Source organism: Megalobrama amblycephala, linkage group LG3 (assembly GCF_018812025.1).
Source record: "Megalobrama amblycephala isolate DHTTF-2021 linkage group LG3, ASM1881202v1, whole genome shotgun sequence".
Classification (NCBI taxonomy): Eukaryota; Metazoa; Chordata; class Actinopteri; order Cypriniformes; family Xenocyprididae; genus Megalobrama; species Megalobrama amblycephala.
The window spans coordinates 5,080,680-5,105,731 of NC_063046.1; the positions used below are offsets into that span (position 1 = coordinate 5,080,680).

The 25,052-nt window shown below is 38.2% G+C and overlaps 1 protein-coding gene across 1 annotated transcript; it reads right to left on the reverse strand.

Moving 5' to 3' along the window:
• Positions 1-18,889: 18,889 nt before the first annotated feature.
• LOC125263965 (fucolectin-1-like) lies at positions 18,890-24,712 on the reverse strand. The gene is made up of 6 exons (XM_048183166.1): positions 24,655-24,712; positions 23,782-24,061; positions 23,561-23,703; positions 23,000-23,082; positions 22,622-22,723; positions 18,890-19,678 (listed from the first exon to the last, which is right to left on the reverse strand). Exons 1-6 carry the CDS (start codon positions 24,710-24,712, stop codon positions 19,667-19,669), a joined length of 678 nt encoding a protein of 225 aa, XP_048039123.1. The 3' UTR covers positions 18,890-19,666.
• Positions 24,713-25,052: the final 340 nt, after the last annotated feature.

A 25,052-nucleotide genomic window follows, 5' to 3' on the forward strand; every position in this document is an offset into this window, starting at 1 on the left:
AGGCCAATCTACTTCGAGTGTAACTAAACGAGCCAATGCACATTGGCATGCAATCATATGCATCAGCTGCTCGCCTCGCAGCGCGGGTATATAATGAGCAGCAGGTGCGTTGCATCTTCAGGTTTTTGCTGAGGAGCCGAACCCAGCAGGCGGCAGCATCAGCAGGACAACGACTGTGGCGACGGGACGTACGTCTCCGTTCCCTCCTTCAGGAAAAAACCATATGGGATCCCCGTAGGGTCACACATATGGAACCCAGCCTAAATCCGGTTCTCAAGGATGCAATGGAGTATAGGCCCGGCGCCAGACGCTCCGCCACGTCGGCTGCCGAGGGGTAACCGGAGGACTCAACAGGGTCTGCCCGTAGGGACTCTCTGGAGCAAAGAGTGCATGAAGCGCAGCAAGCCGACACTAAGCCGGGCCTCTCCGTGCCTCTGACCTGAGGCGAGAACACGGGAGGAGACCGGCTCGACACGAAGGCTATAGTATCTAGCGAACATGTTAGGTGTCGCCCAGCCCGCAGCTCTACAAATGTCTGTTAGCGAGGCGCCACGAGCCAGCGCCCAGGAGGATGCTACACCTCTCGTGGAGTGAGCATGCAACCTGAGCGGGCAGGGCACGCCCTGAGCTTGGTAAGCCAGGGCGATGGCATCCACTATCCAGTGGGCCATCCTCTGCTTGGAGACAGCCTTTCCTTTCTGCTGGCCTCCGTAACAAACAAAGAGCTGGTCTGAGGTCCTGAAGCTTTGATTTCTGTCTAAGTACAGTCGCAAGGCGCAAACTGGACAGAGCAAAGCCAGGGCTGGGTCTGCCTCCTCTGATGGCAGCGCTTGCAGGTTCACTACCTGGTCCCTGAAGGGAGTGGTAGGAACCTTGGGCACATAGCCAGGCCAGGGTCTCAGTACCACATGGCTGTCACCCAGCCCGAACTCCAGGCATGATTCGTCGACCAAAAATGACTGCAGGTCCCCTACCCTCTTGATGGAGGCCAATGCAACCAGCAGCAAAGTCTTCATAGACAGAATTTTTAAGTCTGCCGATTCCAAAGGCTCAAAGGGAGCAATCTGAAGTGCTCTTAGCACCAGAGCGAGGTCCCAAGAGGGTATGGAGGGGGGACGAGGAGGATTTAACCGTCTCGCCCCCCTAAGGAACCTGACGACCAGGTCGTGCTGACCAACAAATTTGCCATCTGTGTGGTCGTGGTAAGCGGAGATAGCAGCAGTATGGACTTTGAGGGTGGAGGGGGACAGCCTACGCTCCAAGCCTTGCTGCAAGAAGGAAAGCACGACTCTGATCGAGCATCTTCGGGGGTCTTCTCGGCGAGAAGAGCACCACTCGACGAACAGGTTCCACTTCGAGGCGTAAGCACGTCTCGCAGACAGTGCACATGCCGAAGTGATGGTGTTAAGTACCTCAGGGGGTAAGTCACCTAGAACCTCCGCGTCCCGTCCAGTTTCCAGAGGTCTGGACGCGGGTGCCAAAGAGTGCCCCGTCTCTGAGAAAGAAGGTCCTTCCTCAGAGGAATGGGCCAGGGAGGGGCTGTCGCGAGGAGTGAGAGTTCTGGGAACCAGGTCCGGTTGGGCCAGTAGGGTGCAACTAGCAGGACCTGCTCCTCGTCCTCCCTGACTTTGCACAGTGTCTGTGCAAGTAGGCTCACTGGGGGAAACGCATATTTGCGCAGGCCCCGGGGCCAGCTGTGTGCCAGTGTGTCTGTCCCGAGTGTTCCCTCGGTCAGAGAGTAAAACAACTGGCAGTGGGAGGTTTCTGGTGAGGCAAACAGGTCTACCTGAGCCTCTCCGAACTCTCTCCAGATCAGCTGGACCACCTGGGGGTGGAGTCGCCACTCTCCTGGCAGCGCAGCTCGTGATAGCTCGTCGGCCACACGGTTGAGCACACCGGGAACATGAATGGCGCAAAGCGACCTCAGATGCTTCTGACTCCACAGGAGGAGATGGCGGGCGAGTTGCGACATGCGACGGGACCACCGTAGACCACCTTGATGGTTGATGTACGCAACGGTCGCAGTGTTGTCCGTACGGACCAGTACATGCTTGCCCCGTAGCGGCCCTTTGAGGCAGTTCAGAGCCAGACGTACTGCTAGCAACTCGAGGCAATTGATGTGCCAATGCAGATGTGTCCCGTCCAAACCCCTGACACTGCATGCCCGTTGTACATGGCACCCCAGCCGGTGGCAGAAGCATCTGTGAATACCACAGCATGCCGGGACACTTGTTCCAGGGGCACTCCTGCCCGAAGAAACAAAGGGTCCGACCACGGACTGAAGGCTTGGAGGCACTCCTGAGTGATTGGCACCCGGAACGTGCCGCGTTGCCACGCCCATCTCGGGACTCGGCCGTGAAGCCAGTGTTGAAGCGGTCTCATATGAAGCAGACCGAGCGGGGTTACTGCCGCCGCGGCTGCCATATGCCCCAGGAGCCTCTGAAAGAATTTCAGTGGGACCGCTGTCCTGCCATTGAACGTATTCAGGCAGTTCAACACCGACTGAGCACGTTCCTCTGTGAGGCGTGCTATCTGATCGACCGAATCCAGCTCCATACCGAGAAAAGAGATCCTCTGCACAGGGGAGAGTTTGCTCTTTTCCCAGTTGACCCGAAGACCCAACTGGCTGAGGTGTCTGAGCACCAAATCCCTGTGTTCGCACAACTGACCCCGGGACTGTGCGAGAATGAGGCAATCGTTGAGGTAGCTGAGAATGCGAACACCCTGCTCTCTCATGGGAACAAGGGCTCCCTCCATGACTTTCGTAAAGACGCGGGGAGACAGGGCCAGCCTGAAGGGTAGGACTCTGTACTGATATGCTCGACCTTCGAACGCAAAACGCAGGAATGGCCTGTGTCGCGGAAGAATCGAAACATGGAAGTACGTGTCCTTCAGGTCGATCGCTGCAAACCAATCTCGGGGATGGATGCACTCGAAAATGCACTTCTGCATAAGCATTTTGAACGGTAGCTTGTGCAGGCTCCGATTCGCAGGTCCAAGATCGGTCGTAACCGGGGGCGGCCGCAGGGGGGCGCCCTTGGCGACGGGCAGTCTGAGGTGCTGTGGGCGGTGGTGGTGCAGCAGCTGACCGCCTCGGCAGGATGTGGCTGATGGCCTCAGACTGCTTTTGTACAGCCGAGAACTGTTGGGCAAAGTTCTCGACCACGTCGCCGAAGAGGCCGGTCTGGGACACGGGGGAATTAAGGAACCTGACTTTGTCGGTATCCCTCATGTCCGCGAGACACAGCCAGAGATGGCGCTCCTGGACCACCAGCGTGGACATCGTGTTAACTAGTGTTAATTTTTGTTAGAAACTGCAGTGATATGTACGTTTTGGTACATATTTTGCATTTTGCAAAAATGTTGACATAGGTACATTTTTCCAATGAGTTTTTTGTTGAATAAAAGGAAACAACAAAAAGACTACAGAGACAAACAATTTACAACATGCAACATGCAATAAAATTTGTGGATCAAGGATTGCACTCTACAGTCATCAAAGAGAACACTGCAAATGAGGAGGAATGTCATCACTGGATACGATGGACTACCAAAGTGAAGGACTACCAAAGTGTGTGTGTGTGTGGTTCAGGTAAATCCTATAGATGGCAATATCTGAAATCCTTGACCTTGTGGGGACAATTTTTGCTTATAAATCATACTAAGTGTTGTTTTTATGAAAATGTAAGAATGCAGAACATTTTCTGTGATGGATAGGTTTAGGGTTAGGATTAGGGGAGGGAGTATGCAGTATGTACAGCATAAAATCTAATAAATCAAGTCTATGGAATGTCCCCATAAAACATGAAAATCCAGTGTGTGTTGCATGTGTGCATGCAGTTGGAGGCTTGATAAATACACAGTATTTCCATCCCGCCAGTCATCACAACAAACCAAACCTCTCTCTATTGCTAGGATCTGATTGGCCAAGAGGAATGTTGCAAAGCTATTGATTGAGAAACATGGTGTTGTTTTGCACTCTATATACATCAGATCAGATCTTCTGTCTGTTTCTTCACTGATGTGGAGGTTGGAGTTTTTGGTTCCTCAATTTTAAGGATGCTCACATAATTAGGACCCTTGTTGAGAGTCTCATGATGCTGATGGCCCACTGGACTCCTGTGGAGCTCAAGCTCTGGTTTACATTATTCAAATACACACAAAACAACAGGGAAATGATCAATGATCAAGCTGATCCAGATGGAGTGGAAAACAGGACAAACTACAGGCCTAGAGCTCATGATGAAGAACTGTAAAATCAGCCTGAGGGGCCATTGGGTTCATACAGTTATTTTTATTAAGAAAATAGATGCTTTTGCATACATGCATTGTGTAATTATATTGATAATTTTAAGTTAGTTCTCTCTACTGGCATGCATGAATGTTTTCCCAAATATCTACTAGAACTGCTGTTACGCATATTTTCTGCTCTTCACCTCGGCTAGTTTTTACAAAATCTGGGATTGTGTACAATAGAAATTCTTGGCTCTGACAAATTGCTTGCGATGTTCCTCATTTGTAATGGCTTTGGATAAAAGCACATGTAAATTAGGATGAACATATGCACTATAGTTCACAGAATTGCACTAGCTTTTCCACGTATGTCTCCTAAAATTTGATCCTTTTAGTAATCTATTTACTAATTTCTGCCTCTTTTCAAACTGTGGTAATTGAGATGATTGGTAATCAGCTGAAATTTTATGTTCAGTATTTGTTGGTTAGTTTGTTAGTTAGTTGACTAGTTTATTTGCAATGTCAGGTGGTGTTTGTACATCATCTGCTTGACCTTAAACCATTTCAATGCTCTCTGGTGCTTTTTCATTAAAGCACCTCATTTTTCAAGATATGTCAGGCTTAAAATTAATCCATGCCTTCCAGACTGGGAAGTTTTGCTTATAAAAAGGCAAACCAAAGTGGAAGATCCAGCCAAGGGATAGAGGCCATGTAAAGTGAACCCCAAATCTATGCAAAAGAAGCACAGAAAAGAGCAAAAATGGCTTAAGAGGCCTGAAGGATTTCCATAGCTAACATTACAGGTATGAGATTATTTGTATTATAAGTATTATAAATACTTAATATTTTACTTCATATTTTCCTTTTAAAAATGAACTTAATTATGAGTTATATTTTACTAATTCATTGCTGATTTTTTATTTATTTATTTTTTTTTTTATATATGAAGTCTTAAATATTATGAAAAACAATTAAACATAAATGTTCTTTATTGGCATCGATGGTTCCATGAAGAACCTTTAACAACTATGGAATCTTTCCACTGCACAAAATGTTCTTTATAATAAAAAAGATTCTTTGGACTATTAAAATGTTTTTCACACTAAGAAAGAAATGGATTTGTTTCAAATCAGCTTTGTGTTATTAAGCAGGAAAATAACAGATTTCTTTCTTTCTTTCTTTTTATTTTTTGTAATGTAATGTAAAATTCATCAGTTATGATACAACTTCAATTTCACTTGTATGTATCATAAAATTTCACATGAATAGAGTCTGATGGAACCACCTACTTTTTAGTTTGTAGGTACTGAGGTGAAAGTATTCAGAAATGGAGTTGAGAATCATTCTAGTCCTGTTTGTCATATGTGAGTATATGCACATGACTATACTGAAGCAGAATAAATATGTGTATTTTTCTGAATAACCTATAAAACGTTTCATTTTTAAGGTTCACATACTTGGTCAATTTTTCCACTTTGTGAATCAATCCAAGACATTTGATGAGGTGCAATGATATTGCCGAGACAATTACATTGATCTGGTGACTCTATCGGACCAGGCAAACATAGAGGAGCTTTTTGCACTGGAAAACTTCACTTAAACAGAATCCGCCTGGACTGGACTGAAGAAAACACAGTAAGCAGTGGCACAGGGCTCTGGCTGATGAAAAGCTTAACAAGGAAGGAGAAGCTGGATACAGAAACTGGGCAGCTAAGGAAGAAGAGGTTGTTATAGAGTATGAAGACTGTGGAGCGATGGGAGCCGATGGGCACTTCTACGACATCTATTGTTTTCCTACCAGACATTTCTTGTGCTACGATGGTAAGTATTCAATAAGATCTTTATGAAGAAAATGTACTTTACATGATAAACTCTTAATAATAAAGGTTCTTTATTGGCATTGATGGTTCCATGAAGAACCTTTAACATCCACGGATCATTTCAATTCCAAAAGAGGGTTTTTTGTAGTGGAAAAGGGTTCTTTAGATTAATAAAGGTTCCAAAAGGAGGTTTTCACAGTGTTGCCATAGAAAAGCCATTTTTGGTTCCCAAAAGAACCTTCCCAGCTAGAAATTGTATTGTTCTAAGAATGTTCTGAGAGCACTGCTATGTTTTGGTAATGTTTTCAGAGGCAAGTTTTATTTTTGTTCCTAGAATATTCTTCTAAAAGTTAGTATAACATTCTTTAAAAAGAGTATTTAGTGATAACATTGTTATACATCTTTTAGGTAGAAGTTTCCCATCAGGCACTGGATGTTGACTCCAACATCACTCAGATGTCAAATTTTGGTCGAAAATGAAAATCAAGTTGATGTCTAAACCCAACATTTGTTTGATGTCAAGCTCCAACGTCATTAAACAACTCCACAAACAGCATTACAATCTTCACTTGTTACAAACCAGTTTCACTTTATTTGTCATATGTGTATAAAAGTTCTTATTGAGATAAAAAAAAGATTTAGATGTCTGTTTGAAAATAATAGTTTGGTTTGATGTCACAATTATGGTAATCGGTGTTTGCTTTAGTTACTTCGCTTTTTAATGTTACTTTTTCTTTGGCTGCTGCAACTGTTCATTAAAAGGTTCTTTGGGGATCCCAAAATGGTTCTTCTGTGGCATTACTAACCCGCTTTTGTAGCCTTTATTTTTAAGATTCTAATTCTAACATTCTAATTCGTTTAATCTTCTAGATCAGGAATACAATAACCATACATACTTCTTCATTAATGAGCAAAAGTCATGGAGAGAAGCTCAGAGTTACTGCAGACAGTTTCACACAGATCTGGTCAGTATGAGGAACCAGGACGAAAATGTTCAGATCCAGCAGATGATTCTTGCAGGACATTTAGCATATATCGGCCTTTTCAAAGACGCTTCCGTCTGGTCTGATAACAGCACGTCTTCATTCAGAAACTGGCACTCTGCTCAACCGGATGGATCAGGAGGATGTGTGGCACAACAATTACAAGATCCCAGACTGTGGGATGATCAGAAGTGCAGCAGTCACAAGCCATTCTTCTGTTCTGCCTGTGTGTAAATGTGATGCATATCGGTATTTTGTTATGCACCTGTAGTGGTTTTGTGTTGTATAATGGGATTTACACTGTTTTGGTCTGCTCACTTCAAAGCATCTCAAAACTTTATCTTGTTTTCAGCAGTTAAAGTACAATCAGGTACTCATTTATGTACATGCAAATGGAATATGTTAAAGCTTTGCAAATTTTCCTAAACGATTTCACATGCAAAACTCAAAAATCACTTTACATATTTTTAAAATGTAGCTTAATTTCAATATATCTTTGTACATCAGAATATATAATTATAAACAAGAATATAAAGTTTTAACTCCAGTATTTTATTATTATTTATTTTTTTATTTTATCGGTCTGGTACAGAAACTAATCCATGTTTGATCAGATATCTGGACTTTCAGAACTGAAACTCTAAGTCCAAATTTCCCTGCCTTGTGACGTCTCACACAGAGAGACAAGCCGAAAGAAAATAAGTCGTCGTTGACTGTAAAACCACTCCATCATCCTGCTGACAGAAGCTGCTGATCCAGAACGCACGGATTTCACACTACAGGACAGGTTAGTTTGGTTCATTTTTAACAAAAACAAATATGACTCTAGGTATAATTAGTGACGACAGTTATTGATTACAAAACATTTGAGTGTCAAAACAAATACAACTGTTTCATCAATTCAACTGTTAAAAATTACATACATTTTCCTAAAATAAAAATGCAATAAAGAAACTTTGTCCTGAAATGTTCATCTGATGGTTTAATTCTCATAGTTGTTGTTGTTCCATGTCTTGAATTACAGAAAGTTTTACATGTTTTTAATGGGTCTAAAATGAAAATCACTGATATCGTTGACTTAACTGACATGTAAAACATTTACAGATGGCCCTCGGCCATTACTGTCAGAGCCTCTGAAGCTGCGAGACTTTATAGATTTTACAAGGCTCCATAACATTCATCTTTGTCATAATCAATGCTGGGTAGTAACTGATTTTATATAATCTGGATTACATGATCAGATTAGTTATTTTTTATTGATTACATATCAATCACACAAATTTATTGATTCTCCCTAATTATTTTTACTTCTCTTGTCTAAGTCTTTGTTGCTATTTTTTCATTCTCTTTGTATTTTCATATCAATATGGTACAGAATAATTAAATTCAAAACTATGTGATAAATGAGTTGGGTCAAAAGTAATCTAAAAGTAGTCAGAATACATTACCTCATTACCTTACTACAATTTTTGTCATGTAATTTGTAATCAGTAACGGATTACAATTTGTATGTAATCTACCCAGCACTGGTCATATTTCACATCTTTGTCTTTTGTCCCAACATTACAGAGCAATATACATTTTTATAAGGGCTTCTCTGCGAGATGATGAAGATCATCGAGGGCTGGCTGTTATTACTGGGTAAAGTAAGACTTTTATTAATGACAGTAAAAAAATAAAGGACGATAACTATAATGATAAAGATATAGTTCTAAAAATCCACGCCAAAACTATAATGATAACGGCACTGAGGAACAATATCATTGGAATCATTTTCAGAACAACATTTTCCAGAAGATGAACGAAACAAACATTGACAGCCAATCAGAATCCATCCTGCTTTAAGGAGTTTGAGAATTTAAAGCAACAGACGACAAAACTGCAGCGTGCGTGTAGAATAAACAGAATGATATCGTGCGCTGGTGTGGACGCTAATATAATCGTTATAGATAATGGACTTATATAATTGTGTATTTTCAATTATTATTGTATTGTATTATATAATTTCAAAACAATGCAACTCAGAAATCATCAGATTTGTATGGTGTTGCTGAAGATATTAAGTTTTATGAACTATAGTTAAAAAAAAACTCATTCAATAATTTTTATATTTTATATTATTAATTTATTTATAATTAACTAAATCACGTTTACCTTCATCAAGTATTTCAGTTTATTGTACTTATGCGCATTAGTGCACGATTCATTGCATGTTCACTGCTTTACAAAACAAATCTAACATCATTTGGATGCTCATTTGCCTCTTTACATCTGATTGTTTATTATATTGATCTGTCATTAAGTATCTTTTCACAGGGCTGTTTTCTGTTCAGGAGCATGCAGATGGCACTAGAGGTAGAGCAACTTTTACCAAAATTAAGGCTTTCAAATACACACACATGCAATAGTACGTAAATACATTTTCTGTACTTTTATAATTTAAACAACAGCGTTATTTAATTCATTTGTATATCGGTTTTACATTTTTTTTTTACAGTTTTTTTTCAGATTCAGCCCATGTCTACAAAAATTGCTGTAGTTATAGGTGCACTTACACATCATTTGCATCTTACGATGCTGAAATTTAAAGCTAATTTTTCATAAAAAATGTCCTGTCTCCACATTAAATTAATTTTCCTTTTCTAGAGAATCTGGCGCTAAGAGGAACTGCCACTCACTCATCCACATACTATGCTCAGACCGCGGCCCACGCCATCGACGGTGTGAAGGATTTCTCTAGAACTTTAAGTTCGTGTGCCGTAACCCGTTTGGAGAGCAGACCGTGGTGGAGGCTGGATCTTCAGGCTTCGTATCGGGTGAACATCATAGTCGTCACTTACAGAGAAGACTGCTGTGTTGATAGATGGAGAGGTGTTGAGGTTCACTTTGGAAACTCTCTGCAGGATAACGGAAATGACAATCCCAGGTCAGGCGTGAGTGATGTACCAGCAGGTTAGGTATCGTTAACTAGTTAGTGCATGATCACATTAAATTAGCTACAGAAAAGGCCAAATTTGCCACCGCTTCATGGTGAAATCAGTGAAATCACTACTTGAAATGGAACCAAATCATGAAAGGATAAACTAATGCATAGTTTGGCCCACAGAGCCATTCGATTTACCTTACAAAGTGTCTTTATTTTGTAAGTTTTTCCACATTTAATAGCTATGGGTAACTTTGGATCAAACTACATTGAAGCAAAACTGCTTTATGTGATTGTGTGATTGCAAATACCTTAAACACTGACTAGGGGAGCACGGGGCACAACCTAACGCTTTTTGACTTTCTCAGTTTTTGTAAATCTACTTAGGGTTCAGAGAATTTCTTTTCTCTGTCTGGTACAAATATGTGGCTTTGTTTCATTAAAGGTGCCCTAGATTCAAAAATTGATTTTACCTCAGCATAGTTGAATAACAAGAGTTCAGTACATGGAAATGACATACAGTGAGTCTCAAACTCCATTGTTTCCTCCTTCTTATATAAATCTCATTTGTTTAAAAGACCTCCGAAGAACAGGCGAATCTCAACATAACACCGACTGTTACGTAACAGTCGGGATCATTAATATGTACGCCCCCAATATTTGCATATGCCAGCTCATGCTCAAGGCATTAGACAAGGGCAGCCAGTATTAACGTCTGGATCTGCACAGCTGAATCATCAGACTAGGTAAGCAAGCAATAACAATAGTGAAAAATGGCAGATGGAGCAATAATAACTGACATGATCCATGACATCATGATATTTTTAGTGATATTTGTAAACTGTCTTTCTAAATGTTTCGTTAGCATGCTGCTAATGTACTATTAAATGTGGTTAAAGTTACCATCGTTTATTACTGTATTCACGGAGACAAGACTGTCGTTATTTTCATTATTAAACACTTGCAGTCTGTATAATTCATAAACACAACTTCATTCTTTATAAATCTCTCCAACAGTGTGTAATGTTAGCTTTAGCCACGGAGCACTATCAAACTCATTCAGAATCCCATGTAAGGTAAATGAACTAATCATGAACTAATGAAGAGTGATCCTTAACTAAGACAGGAGTCATGCATGAAAACAGCAGCCTTAACTACGCGTTAATACATGTTTGATAATTAATGCATTAATTAACATTTAGGGTAGACTAAATCAAACAGTCTCTATAAGAAGGAATAATAAATATTTGGACTTTGAAATAAATTTAAACAATTTATTATTGTCAGAATTTAAACTACTGACATCAGCAGCTTCATTATAAACATTACTGAAAGGCACAGGATTAGTTTGTCATTATTTTCACTGACCCTCCCTATCAAACATATAAAATACTAAATACACTATTAATTTATCTTAAAAGGTCTTAATATGTTTTGTGACATTCTTTCCTATCAAACTAAAACTACTGTGACTTACAACAGTTCCTGAGGAATCGGTTCCCAAAAAAATAACCAAACAGGAAACATGAACTAAGGTCAGGGAGTGTTTGCTGGGATCAGATTCAGAAGTTCACTCTCCATCCAGACGCAGATCATACTGTACCTCCATTCTCTGACTTTATGAAAAGTCACACAACATCACTTAACTGGGCTGAATACTTATATAGTTGTGTTAGTACATGTGTATTTGATAGTAAGTTAATGATAATCATGAGCTGAATTTGGTAAGTAGTTAACAGTGAATTAATTACGATGTGCCCCCTCAAGTAAAGTCATGACATAATTATGCATTAACAAACCATTAGTTGATGTTAGTATATGGTTAGTTAATAATGAGTTAATTATAATTGTGCCCCCTCAAGTAAAGTCATGACACAATACACTTACAAATCATTAACTAATATATGAATAAACACTAAGAGTGCCATCCTTATTCCTTTACACCCCAGTACAAAAAAACAAAAATAAAAGTATTTGTATTTCATTTTTATTTATATAATTAAACATATATGGACTTGAAAGCAAGCCATAAACATACCTGTAAAGAAAGACATAAGGCACATTTACATGTAAAATCGCACGCGTACACAAGCTAATGCTAATCAAAGCATATACATTTTAAACGACACAAATACAAATACAGTTAATAACAGCACATAACCTTCTGAAAATCCCAATAAAACATACATGTAAATATGTCTTTAATTATTAATTCGGTTTACCAAAGCAGTCAACATTTATTAGTTTAAAATGCCAGCAACACAACAAACGCCAAGAGAACACCTAGCGTGCGCCACTAATGAGTGTCCCACCAGAAACAAACCCTACATACTTTAGTTCCGGGAATAAACTATGACTATTTAGCTGTGACTAAATATAAATGAACTATAAAAATCAGAAAACGGTTTAGACCAAATTAAATTTATTAGTGGTAGTTAGTCTATTTTCCACATTTGATTAGATGGATCTGTGTAATTAATAGCTGAACAATCATGTGCCATTCCAATTATTTGTTACAAAGCTGCAGATGGCAGATTATGATATTACAGTGTAAATTATGACAGTATTAAATCACGTTTAATTCAAATTCAGAGTACTTCTTGTTTATTCTTATGGAGACATCAAACATATATTAACGTGTAGTTAAGGCTGCTGTTTTCATGCTTGAATCCTTACGACTCCTGTCGAAGTTAAGGATCACTCTTCATTAGTTCATGATTAGTTAATATCTTAACTAATCATGAGTTCATGTTGAGGTAACTATTACTTTAGGTATTAGTCCATGATTATTCATGTACTGTTATTGTAAAGTGTTACCAAATGTAAACATCCAAATAAATACCATACTTACGCGATTAGACATGCTGCATGACGAACACTTTGTAATGATCCATTTTGAGGGTTATATTAGCTGTGTGAACTTTGTTAATGCTGTAAAGGCAAGCACGAGCTCCGGGGCGGGAAGCATGATAATATAAAGGGGTCGCAGCCTGAATCGGCGCATATTTAATGATGCCCCAAAATAGGCAGTTAAAAAAATGAATAAAAAAAATCTATGGGGTATTTTGAGCTGAAACTTCACAGACACATTCAGGGGACACCTTAGACTTATATTACATCTTTTGAAAACACGTTCTACGGCACCTTTAATACAGTGTTTACTTTTTTCTTTATTTACCCCGAAAGAAGGGAAGGGAAATGTGACAACATGCCCCTGAACAAAAGCTGAACAAAAACACTCCCCTCCCTCCACTCACAGCTCTCACAGAACACGAGACGAGCCAGTACAAATGCTGAACATTTCTTGAAATAATATTTTCTGGATGTTCAGGTTCTATCTCTCAGTCTTTATTCACCTTTTTCCCCGTAGTTTCTCAACAGAAATTCATAAGAGTTGATTATGACAGTTGTATCGTAACTGTATAGAATAGTATAGTTCTAATAGCGGGGCACACTGTAACGCACGAACCCTCTCTGCGCAACTGGAATTTAAACATGGTTAGTGTCTTCTGATAGCTAGTGAAGCATTAAAGAACTACCCAAACTGATAAACAACAGATTGGAGATTAAAATAAAATCAGATTTGTCTAATTTTATATAAACACAAAAAATATAGATGAAAAATTAGCTTAAGTAATAAATTTACTTTTGCTATTGTTAAATAAATGTTCAGCGATATCTTCCAAAGATTTCTGAATTCTGCTTTTTTTCTCTATATATTGTCAATATGGCATCTAGTATTATAAGTTTCTTCATGCTAGCGTGTGTGGAAGTATTTAAACCATGTGTGTGACAACTAACCCCGCGTTAGTTTGTGCCCCGCACTCCCCTATATCCTTGATGATGATGTTGATGTTGAATGATCCTTCCTCCATAAAGTCCTTCTAAAGTCCATGATAAACTCATGGTGAAGTTCTTTTTCGTTCTTTGTTTAGAGGTAAAATGAATTTCGATATATACGTGAGCAGCATTTAGATGAGTATGTAAATATGTGCTGCATGCTTTCCTCTCAGTAAAAAAATAAACACAACAAAAATGAGAAAACAGCAAGCATTTGTTTATAGAAAGCATAAGAAAAGCATCTGATCATAATTGTAATTTCTCGGTAAATTATTCTTCTTCTCTGAAATGAATCACATGTTTGAGGGCCTAAACATGCTCGAAAACTCATGAAACTTTGCACACACATCAGAAGTGGTGAAAATTTATGTCTGATATGGGTTCAGAATTAGGTGTGGTAAAATGGCTCAATACCGCCACCTACAAAATTTCAATTAAGCACCCTTCATGCTACGTTTCACGTGCAGGTATGAAATTCGATAGACATATGTAACAGCCCAATACCTACAAAAAAAAGTCCCTGGGTGCAAAATCTGTAAACCCAACAGGAAGTGAGATATTTTTATTTTTTTGCAATTTTTTTGAAGTTTTTGCCATTTCCAGAACAAACTCCTCCTAGAGCTTTAATCAGATCAACATCATATTTGGTCTGTCTAATCTAAAGGCCTTAGCAATGTTAAATTTTCGCTGAAGGGCGTGTCCGTTGCGGCCTGACAAAGTTCGATGTTTCGCCATGAAACAGGAAGCTTTTGATACACATATGATAAGAGTCTTGGTCTGAACACGTCTACATGCCAATATTCAGTTAGTCATAGCACCACCTGATGGCAACAGGAAATTTCATGCTTTACACTGTATTTCACTCCCTGAAACACATTTAAATATATGCCATACAGTGCCAAACATGCTAGAAACACGTTAAATCACGCAACACTTGGCTGAGTTCTAATGTATGCGATTAACACCACGAAACAGGAAGTTGCTGTAACTCAGGCATACAATGTCCGATCTGCCACAAACATCACACATTTGATAACAGTCCTGCCCTGAACACATCTGCATGACAATGTTCATTTATAGAAATAGCATCACCCATTGGCAACAGGAAGTGACGTGTTTAACGCTGTGATGCACTACTAGCAACATACTAAAATATGCAATTGAGTGCTAAACATGCTACAGACATGCTTAAACATGCTAGCAACACTTACTAAGTGCTAAAGCATGCTATTATCGTCAGGAAACAGGAAGTTGTTTTAACTCAAGCATACAATTCCCAATCTGCATCAAACTTTTTTTTTTTAAGTGCCCTGGCCTGAAGACATCTACACGCCAAGATTTAATTATAGTCATAGCGACACCAGCTGGTAGCAGGAAGTGTGAAGTAGTATGTGGCGTACGATGACGGACGTAGTCCTCCTATATTTACCCACTTAAATGCATATTGCCCTCTGTGCTCTGTTTCCCTAAAGCCACCGGGTGGCAGTGGCACGAGTGCGATGGCTCTTTCATCGCTGCTTGCAGCTTTAAATATAATTGATTTAATTTAAAGACAGAGACACAGTTTGTTCAGTAAACCACTGTTTAATAAAAAAGAAGCAATTTTATGTTTAGTTTACTTTTACATAATAACAATAAACTTAAAAAACAATAAAGGAAAAACAACTACTAGCTGTTACAACAGAGACACGGAGGCAGAGATAATAACAATCCAGGTAAGTTTTATTCACGTATAAGCAGAGCACAGGGTGATGGTAAGCAGATAATGGAATGTTGAGAGATGAGGAGAATATAATACTGTCCTGATTATGTCTTGTAGATGCAGATGATGGAAGGAACTGGCGGAGACACTCACACACACAAGCAGGTAAGTACACACGGGGAACAGGAGACGAGGGAGCTGGAGGAGACGACTGGAGCAGGTAGATATGGCGTTGGGAGTCCTTAAGGTAAGCATACATAAGTTGTAGTGCAAACGAGACCGGACAGTGAGTGTGTGTGAGTGTGGTGGCTTTATACTGGTGCTGATTGCGGTGCTGATGAGTCACAGGTGGCGGTGATCAGTATGCTGGTGATTGAGTGCGTGGGTAAGGGAGTGAGGTGGAACCTGACGTGTCTGTGACACTAGCAAAACACTAAAAAGGTCAATTCAGATAGCTACAGACTAAGAAGAGTTGAAAAAAGTCATGCATACAAGGAGCAAATCATTATATAACAGGGGTATTTTAGGAAAAACAGTAAATGATTAAAATGAGTAATGGTTTGGTAGTAATAAAATGTGGGTGGAAATACATTGAGAAATCAAGCTATTTTATCTCTTTCAACATCTCTCGTTATATCACTAAAATCTGAGTTTGAAATAAAGGGTTTCCAAATCTTCTCAAATAAGGACAATTTACCTTCTTTCCACTGACAAACAAAAAGTCATTATTAATCCACTGTACAACAGATATGTGTTACAACAGAGACACGGAGGCAGACGTAAAAGCAACACAGGTAGGTTTATTGTGAAAACAGCAGAGCAAATGGTAATGGTGGGATGATAAAGCAGATCTTGAATGATGAAGGGAAGGTGATACTGTCCTTATGGTGTTTTTCAGATGCGGATGGAGATTGGCGTTGGAGGATGATGGCGGAGACACTCACACACACAGGCAGGTAGGTACACGAGGAGAACAGGAGACGAAGGAGATGGAGGAGACGACTGGAGCAGGTAAGTATGGCGTTTGGAGTCCTTAAGATAAGCATACAGAGGTTGTAGTGCAAACGAGACCGGACAAAGACTGTGTGTGAGTGTGGGTGCTTTATAGTGCTGATGATTGCAGTGATGATGAGGTGCAGGTGACGGTGATCAGTACTCGGGTGATTGAGTGCGCTGTGGTTGGTGGATGGTGGAACCTGACGTGTCTGTGACAGTATGGGTTTAATACATAGCTATTAGACGCTTTGCTCGAAGTATACACGTCAATAAATTTACGATTGTTGCTACGGTGTACAATAATTTCAGGAAAAATTTCTGGATTCATTGGAAGATTAACAGATACCATCTGAAAAATGAGTAAAACTACCTCTTTCCAAAACTCTTGCACCTTAGGACAATTCCACATTCAGTGCAAAAGTGTGCCTTTATCAGCTGAGCATGTAATGCATGTGTCTGGAGTGTTCGGACAAATTTTGTTTAACCTAACTGGAGTAAAATACATTCTCATAATCCAGTTGTAGTACTGTTTTAATTTAAATTTAAGATTACTGTTAATAGTTTGCGCTTGAGCTTTTATACATATTTTTTCCCATATATCTAAGGACATTTTTAAATCATCTCTCCAGGTGATAAATATGGATTCTGAAGATTCTTTAGAGTATGACTTTAATAATTTATAAAACATTGATATTAAGCCTTTAGATTTGGGTGACTTTGACAGTAAAATTTCAAGAGGAGTCTTAATGGGTTTTGTATCTTGGTAAGAAGAAACATAGCTCCTAAATTGAAGGAATTTAAAGAATCTCTCATAATCATTTAATTAAAATGTTTGATTTTCTAAAGGAAGGGTTTACATGTCATTTTATACATTTATAGTTATGTTTGTCAGTGTAAACAGCCTATTGAGACTGGTTGAATTTGCATGTGTGGTCCTGCAGATGTGCCGTGATCTCAGTTGATCCAACAACCAGCAGCGTCACCTACTCCTGCGCTGATCTGGAGGGACGGTACGTAAACATCATCATTCATACGTGGATCTACCTCCCGGTGTGCGAGGTGGAAGTATATGAGTCAGGTAATCATCACACGGAACTCCAATAAACCTATTTCTGTTCAGATACTCCTGTCGGTTTCGTCAGAGAATCATTACAACTTTTTGTTATAAAGGATCCTGCGAACAGTAGATGCTTGCATTTGTAGACAAATGCAGAATGTGGTTACAATGTTAAAAAAAAAATAATAATAATACTTATATACATATATTATTATAGTGGGAAAGTATCTTCAAGATGCTTCAACTGACAGAACTTCAAAAATGTTCCTCCTTCAGTGGGCTTTAAAAGTGTCTCAGGAATTTGAATTTTTAATTTAGGTTTTATTTACATTTTATTCTCAGTGTGTCTTTACATTTTGGTTAATTGTTCATTACGTTTAACTCTTATCATTGTTTTAGTTCATTCAAATTATTATTATTATTATTATTTTCAAATGTGCTAACTGGTAGGCCTATTTGTCTAGTATTTTTGTTGATCTTGTTTGTTTTACATTTCATACCATTTCATTACAAAAACTCATTTGTGACCATTTAATTTTGGGGATATGAACATGTAGCTTTTTTTCCAGTTAGCCCATGTTAGATTTTATTTTAGTTTTCAGAAACAATAAAGCTAAATCCAAATGAAGAACATGTTTTTATGTTTTAGTCAGTAATAAAGCATGAGTATGTGTGTCTGAAACTGTGCGTTTGATGCAGTTATTTGCATTGTTGTTTGTGTTGCTTAGATTATGCAAGACGGTTGTTTATGAAAATAGCATTTAACTCCAGCGCCAATCTGACCGACCCAACCGTAACGGACCAAGTGCTTAAAGAGGTGAGAACGTGATGCGAGTCTCTTATCCTATCCGGATGCACCATTATAATACTAACGAGTGTTCACTGCAGTTGACGTCAGCGCTGGCTGTGAGAGGAATCACCAATGTGACGCTGAGCTGGTCTCAAACACCCAAAGAAGAAGTGATCCAAAGACAAGTCGAAAATGGTGAGTCTGTTCCTACAACCAGCGATCCAGAGTGAATCTAAGAGAAATGTTGTAAAATCCCTCAGTGATGTGCTCAATGATGAGGAACATCTGAAGCTGTGATTTTTATTTCTAGATCCCTGCTGAAGCAGATCTCTGGAGACTGTCAGAGGATGAACAGCCATCATGAGTTTCATTATATTCATCATGCGTGTCAGTTATTCCTATATCCCAAAAATTAATAAATATATAATATAAAATACTATAATAATTTAATAAATATAACAATTAAGCCTTTCTCTCCCCAAAATTATGTATTTGATGTTGTAGGAAAAATATCTTGTTTATAAAATACATACTTACAAAATATTTACTTAATGCATATTTAATTTTTAATATAAATTGTGCTTAAATGTAACATTGTTTTTAGCGATTGGTGTGTTTTTCATTATTTATCTGGCTGTGTGGTAAGATCTTCACTCTTGTTTTTGCTTAATATCACACTTAGATCAGGCATTTGTCATTATCTTCATAAATAGCTCATGCTGTCATCTCAACTGCGTAATTATTTGTTTTTAAGTGCTTATAATTTCAGACATAGAGAGTCCTTCAGGAAAGTCTTTTCAGTTGTCAGCACAGCAACATACATATATCGGGTGTTCAGAGTTAAAAAAAAAAAAATGGTTATGGTCATATTGTGGTTGTATACTGGATAATTATATACAGTGTAGTAAAATCATTCTTGGACATCAATACTGGTGCCTCAAGTTGCTAATTGCCTTAATGAACATTGTACTGTAAGAAGTTAACGGCAGGATACACAAATAAAAATTTAATTATATTGTCAGCAGTTATCATTGAATGAAAATCATTTGAATTATCTTTCAGATGAACTGCTATATTGATGAAATGACCAGGTGTTCATTGATAAAGTGAAACTATGATGCACATACTATATGTACGTGGATACATTTAACTACTTACTTATGCAGATTTAAATGGAATGATTCATCCAGTTATGTGAACCATGTCAGGATAATGAGTATAAAGCAAGAACAATTACATAACTCAATCAATAAATCCATAAAAAAATAAAGAAATAAATGTCTGCTTGAAAAAGTTTGTCTCTGCATCCAGATTAATGTTTATCAGCACAAAACCTGCAAATAAAACATAAATATTAATTAAATCACTATATGTAGTTTATCTCTGTGATCATGAATTTATTTAGTGTTCCATTTGCATAAATGTTAATGTTTTGCAAATATATAGAATATATTTTGCACATATATGTATGCATCCAAAATATATTATGCGTGCACACAAAATGTATTTTAAGATAGGAAATGTATTGCCTTGCCCATTAAAGTACATATATTTTGGCATTTGAATGATTAAAGGATTAGTTTCCTGATAATTTACTCACCCCCATGTCATCCAAGATGTTCATGTCTTTCTTTCATCAGTTGAAAAGAAGTTGAGGTTTTTGATGAGAACATTCCAGGATTATTCTCCTTATAGTGGACTTCAATGGCCTCCAAATGGTTGAAGGTCAAAATTACAGTTTCAGTACAGCTTCAAAGAGCTTTAAATGATACCAGACGAGGAATAAGAGTCTTATCTAGCGAAATGATCTGTCATTTTCTAAAAACAAATAAAAAATTATATGCATTTTAAAGGTGCTAACGAGGATCTTTTAGTCGACTGAGAATCCAAAGACCATTACTGAGTTTTTGAAATGAGCGCATGTGTAAGAACAACCCCCCTCCTTCACAACTCATTTCAAGGGAATGCCTCCCAAAACTCCTGCACGAGTATTGGAACATGAGTGTTTACCACCGGCATTCACTGTGTCGTGTTAGTGGATTCATTATGTCGGACTCACCGCAGGTAACTCATAATCTGCAGTTGTTACTCCTGTCTCCTGACAAAAACATTGCATGCGGCGCCTGTAGAGTGTGGAAAGTTACTGGAGCGCGCAGCCGTGCACGTCTCTCACATGGATCGTCATGGCAGTGATTGACAAGCCAGAGGGCCAATTGCGTAAACGATTGGCTGATGTTTTTAAGGCCCTACCTCGTGCACAGATGATGTATATTAATATTATTCCTGTCAGTGCACCTAATAAATAGTCTTTTATCAGTTAGTAAAGACAGTTTCAAGTAATATTGCAAAAATGTATAAAACAAAACATCCTCTTTAGCACCTTTAACCATAGATGCTCGTCTTGAACTAGCTCTCTTCTTCTTCTTCTTCTTCTTCTTCTTCTTGTCTATTAGAATTCCAGCAGTGTAGACACTGCTAATTGTATTACTGCCCTCCACAGGTCAAAGTTTGAACTAACTGTTATATACTTGCACTACCATATTGTATATTATAATTTAGTTCAAGCTTTGACCTGTGGAGGGCAGTAATACACTTAGCAGAGCTAGTTCAAGATGAGCGTCTATGGTTAAAACGTATATAATTTTTAACTCTCTACCGCATTATGATAAATTTATAAAAAAAAAAATATTTGACTCTTTTTCTTTTCTTAGAATGGCTTAACTTGAAGTGCTGTAAAAAAAAAAAAAAAAAAAAAAAATTGGAAAAATTGGAAAAAAATATTATTTTAAGGTACTTTATGATATGTTGCCATATGGCAACAATGCGCAATAGTGGAAATAACTTAGAATAAGTGTAAGTGTATATAGTTGATATTTTTCCTCAGAAATGTTGTTTGTATTGAATCAATTGGTGCTATTATAAGCTTTAGCAGTAAATATAAACACCTTATACTTATTTTCCAACATCTTGTGCTTTTATTTATTCTATTCTCTTTTGCTGGATAATGCTGTATATTCTTTGAATTTCATTACGTTTTTTCATGAATATTATTTAAATTGCAAATGTAGACAGTTAAAAACAAATCTAATACTGTTCATCATGTATCATAAAACACTGACATAAAACTAAAAACATTGCAGTTCATGAAAATTCAACATTACGCAATCTTATGAGAGGAAGGTTATGAACATAAATCCCCCAAAATCCTTGAAACTTCACCTTTTTTCTGTATGAAACTTCAAAAAGCATTTTTTTTTTTTTTTCAGAGGTGAGACACATGTACACATCACATTTGGTGCACTTCACCCTAACAATACACTTACATCCACTTGCACCTGCCTTTTTGAGACACAATGGTAGGCCAGTGGTAGATCTGGGCCAGTAGTACTGGCTGTGGTGGCAGATCTCTGATGTTGATTTAATCCATAATATAAATGCCATGGCAGTCCTTAACATACGACTAATCAACATTATATCACTAGCATTAATGTTGTTATTGTTAGAGCTTAACAGACTGCAGCTGGCCTTTGCTAGCTATCTAACCTATTATAATAATGTCATTCCATTATTGCACAGACATTTTATCGATTTACCAAAAACTAATTTCATAATTTTTTTTTTTGAGTGGTGAATATGTCATCATAACTTACCTGAGATGATGTTAATATTTTTTTTGTGAATGTGACATGGGCGGGTCCTTGTTTGTTACTGATGTTTTAATTTGCTTTCAGCAACTACATACAAGAGACGGCAGTCTGTCAGAAAATCGCGCCACAGAAAAAAATTGCATGTCATGTGACTTAACCAAAGCACATCATTGGCTATACTAAGGTCTTCTCTTACCAACAAAAAAAAACGAGAATGTTCTGTTAAAGAGACAGTGGCAAGGAAATGAACACAAAGTGTATGTTGCCATATGGCAACACTATGCGGTAGAGGGTTAATTTATTTTTAGAAAATGACTGATCGTTTCATTAGAAAAGACCCTTATTCCTCGTCTGGTATCGTTTAAATTACAGCACTGAAACTGTAATTTTGACCTTCAACAGTTTGGGGTCAACTGAAGTCCACTATAAGGAGAAAAATCCTTTTCATCAAAAACTTTAATTTCTTTTCAGCTGAAGTAAGAAGGACATGGACATCTTGGATGACATGGGGGTGAGTAAATTATCAGGAAATTTTTATTTGAAAGTGAACTAATCCTTTAAAAAGATACTTTCAGAAATAAACCTGCTCCGTACTAAAGTATAAAGTATGACGACTTGTCTCAGGTTTACCTTCTTGTTTTTTTTTTCCTCATGCGTTACTTCCTGATGCGGGAGTCTCGTCCAGGACAGTTTTACATCAGAGACCAAACTTAACCCCAGAGCAGACTGCAGCTAAAACATACAAAAACCAGTATTTCAGGAACCAGACTCAATCAATCAATCAATCAATCAATCAAGTGGTGACCAAAAACAGCACCAGGCATAAATAAAAAGTCCATCAGTCTTGACAAAGACTGAATAGCAAAACTGATGTTTGGTTTTGTTCATTTTTGCTCATGTTCATTGAAATTCAACATCAACAACAGGAAGTCTTATCATCATTCCATAAATTGACCCTATATTTGATTTTGTCTATTTTTCTCTACTCATCTGCTCATTTTCTTTTACCTGATGCAGAAATGTGTTGTTCACTGCAGATGCATCAACACTGGAGGCTAATTTCATCCTCAGATACAATTTTTTCCTATAAGCTGGAAAAAAAACAAACAAGTAAAATAAACACAAATAAACACATCTATACAATATTTTCACTAATTTGATAATGCTTTCAGCTACTCTCAGTTTAACACATTTTACCATCAGTTCACATTCTATCTGGGCAACTTTTGTGTCTGATAAATTGTGGGACAGCGGTCATGTTAGTAAAATTTAGCCGGTAAATAATAATAATAATAATAATAATTGTTAATTGCCATTGCCTTTGTCAATAAATGTAGTAATGTGTGAAGCACAACAGCTCACACAGTCACTTTCAAACCAAGTAGCTTTCTTGTCAATGCGGCAAATTAACGAACTCTAACCTGATGCGAAATCTGCGAGACATTATGAGCTATACTTAACTGCACGGATCACTTTTTAAATGCCTAGATTCTGCCCACAAAAACTTGCCGAACAATGGTAAATGTGACCACATTTTAACAGTGTAGAATTAGGTCAGAAATAATTGACCTGTTCCATGAACCTCCACCTCACACAGCGTGAGAAAAGTCTGGATTTTCGGAAGGAACATGTTTACGTAACGGCCGCCCATTCCACCGCACAAGAAACTGACAGTACCACCTGCTGGAACAGGCGAAGAAACGACAGCACATCTGGAGAGAGAAAGAGAGAAACCATGACACATCAGGTGACCTGTTCCAATCCCAATGCGTTCAGCGAGGAAATTTCACCTGGGATTGTTGTTGCCGTTATTTTCTAAGGAGTTTCCGATGCGGATCTCTACTCCGGTCATGCGCTCCGAAAAGCCGTCTGCTCTGTTGGTGATGGTCACTCTGTTAATGTAGTAATAATCCAGCAGGTCCAGCCTCCACCACGGGCTGAGCTGGTTTAGTGTGATGGAGCAGTACGAGGCTTCACCGGGAGCGTATCTGATGCCGTCGATGGCGTTTGCGGCTCCCCAGTGATAATATGTGGTTGACTGGATAGCTTTTCCTTTTAATGCCAAATTATCTAAAAAAATAAATAAAAAAACACATTTAAAAAGAGACAGTGGGCCGAGAAGAAATAAGACTTAAATGTGTGACGTTTCAATAGAACTTTAAATAGTAACACTTTAAAATAAGGTTCCATTTGTTAACATTAGGTAACTACATTAACAATGACAACTACTTCTAAAGCATTTATTAATCTTAATGTTAATTTCAACATTTACTAGTTCATTCATTAAAACCAAATTTCTATGTTAATAGCCTATCATCGTGCATCATTAGTTGTATTTACCTTCCAAGTTTTCTGAACTGCCCTGATTGGAAAAGACACCTGTTGCAAAAACCAAATATTTCCATTGATTTCTAACAAGTTGTTTAATGTTGCATTTGATTCTTTGAATATTTGCATAAAGAAGTGCTAAACAGCATCTGAAATTTTACATCATCTGTCTGATGCATGTCATTTATACTCACCAAAAAGTAAAAACAGGTAACCGAGTCCCTCCATCTTGTTTTTAAAGACCCTTAACTAGATACTTACAGGTCACTGGAATAAAGGAAATCTTCAGTGCACGTAATTGAAATTATGCGACTTTTAACATGTGGATGACATACCGCACCTGTGGTCTTCAGATCTGAAGTCTCTCCGTCTTCTCTCACTCTCTTTAAACATGCTTCCTTTTTTTTATTTGTTTGTCTCTTTGCAGCTTCAGTCTCCACCCTTATGAGATGCTCAGGCTTGCTGAATATATTTCACACATCACTGGACCTCCAGGATTGCTTTTCTCTGCTCACCTTCACCTCTCACATCAAGACTGATTTACAAAACAAATCTGCCAAAATGCAAATGAAAATGAGGATCTTTGAGAATCTCAAGCGTCAGAAGAGAACAAAAGAAATGACTGGTACGTGAGATTCATTTTCATACAGTTTTCTTTTCCATGCTTGTCTACATCCATCTAAATGACTGCTTAATATACAAGTTAAAGTGAACATTTACAATTTCTGTTTGT